The 1,491-nt window shown below is 33.6% G+C and overlaps 1 protein-coding gene across 1 annotated transcript in view; it reads right to left on the bottom strand.

Annotated features, from left to right (window-relative positions):
• The window catches only part of LOC106686495 (protein takeout), a gene marked incomplete in the record, with an annotated part of 11,072 nt that extends 10,390 nt beyond the window's left edge, over window positions 1-682 (bottom strand). The window contains 1 exon segment of the mRNA XM_067048173.1: window positions 604-682. Coding sequence (XP_066904274.1) covers window positions 604-664 — 61 coding nt within the window.
• Window positions 683-1,491: the final 809 nt, after the last annotated feature.

The raw sequence follows: 1,491 nt of genomic DNA, 5'->3' as shown, positions 1-1,491 counted from the left end.
TTATTTTAAAATTAAAATATTCATATTTTTTTATTCTTTTTGGATTATGTAGCTTTATATTTCATTTCTTTAATACTCGAATTTGATTACCTACATATAATTTTTATTTCTACTTATTTTAAATAATTTTCAGTTTGCAAATATATTTACTAATTAGATTTTCATACGTACTTTATTGTTTTTTGTTTCCCCTTCCTGTATTTTAATATCATTTTCTCATATAGCCTTTATCTTCCTACAATACTTAGTCTGTACACGACTTTCGACAATATTTCTGGATCTATAATGCTAGTTATATTCCGATCATTCTAAATATTATTTTATTATTATGGTTGTTATTTTGTATTGGTTTTTAGCCCTGATGAAGGCTTGAAATTTTATGACGAAAGTTGGCACTAATAAATAGGATTTTATTTATTTGTGTTATTCACTGACCGTATTCCTAACCACCTTTTCCTTATTTACTGAATTCACATTGAAAGTATTATTCATTCTGATACCTTGGAAAGTAGCACTTATAAATTTAACAGATTAAAACATTTTTGTACATCAAACAGGGATTACATCCTTATTCCTTTTCTCAATATTACGAAATACACTCACGCAATGCAGAAAGTACACCACCAATAGAAAACACTAAGAAGGCCAAATGTACAGTAACCATGGCGGAAGAACACTACCGCCTCAAAGATCTGCTCCAACTTTTTATTGTATGGGAAGGTCCCAAGGTCTTTTGCTACAGCCAACAACGTTCTCTCTCCACTGAATTAATTTTAATTGAAGCAATCTATGGTGGTGTATTCTCATATTGTTGTTTCACATGTAATCAATTCTTTACATATATCTTCTATGACTCATTATGCATGACCTTCACCCCCAAAGGTCAATGGTACAAGTCTCACTTTGTACTACACTTTGTCACTCACAAGACATTATATTGTCTCTGCTTACATATACAATAATAAACAATCATAAATTTTAAATATTCACTTCAATCAGTCAATCAATTAAACTAGCTATTTATATTATTTTTTTCTGGAAGAGATTACCCTTTTTATGTTTTGATTTCATATTTTAAAGGTGCCACTACACGTTTGTCAAACAATGGTAAATTCGCGCATGCGCAAGCGTGTAGATGGGTTATTTGGATAGGATGGTACAAATATGCCTTTATGATCGACGCTTTGAGTGTTGGTTTATGGCCCCAAATCAAAGATCACTTGTTTTTTCATCTCCTTTTTTTTTTTTTTTTTTTGCAGCAGTGGGTTAATGCGCTACTAGAGAGGGATAATTTAATTTTAAAAGGGTACAATTTTGATACCCCTGTGCAGCCCATAACTCGGTTAAGCGCCTTTTAAAGTTTAAGCCCGTGTTGCCCCACGTTACCCTTCTGCATCCGTCCAGTCTAGTTGTCCACAACCGTCCGGGTGCCTCCTCCTCCAAGACGCAGCCTGGTCCTGGTCCTCCAAGCCCTGCTGGTCTCAGTCTGTG

This window comes from Halyomorpha halys, unplaced genomic scaffold, assembly GCF_000696795.3.
Source record: "Halyomorpha halys isolate HHAL.00 unplaced genomic scaffold, Hhal_1.1 Scaffold831.1, whole genome shotgun sequence".
Taxonomy (NCBI): Eukaryota; Metazoa; Arthropoda; class Insecta; order Hemiptera; family Pentatomidae; genus Halyomorpha; species Halyomorpha halys.
The sequence above is the reverse complement of the archived record's forward strand: the minus strand, read 5'-3'. Positions and strand labels throughout refer to the sequence as shown.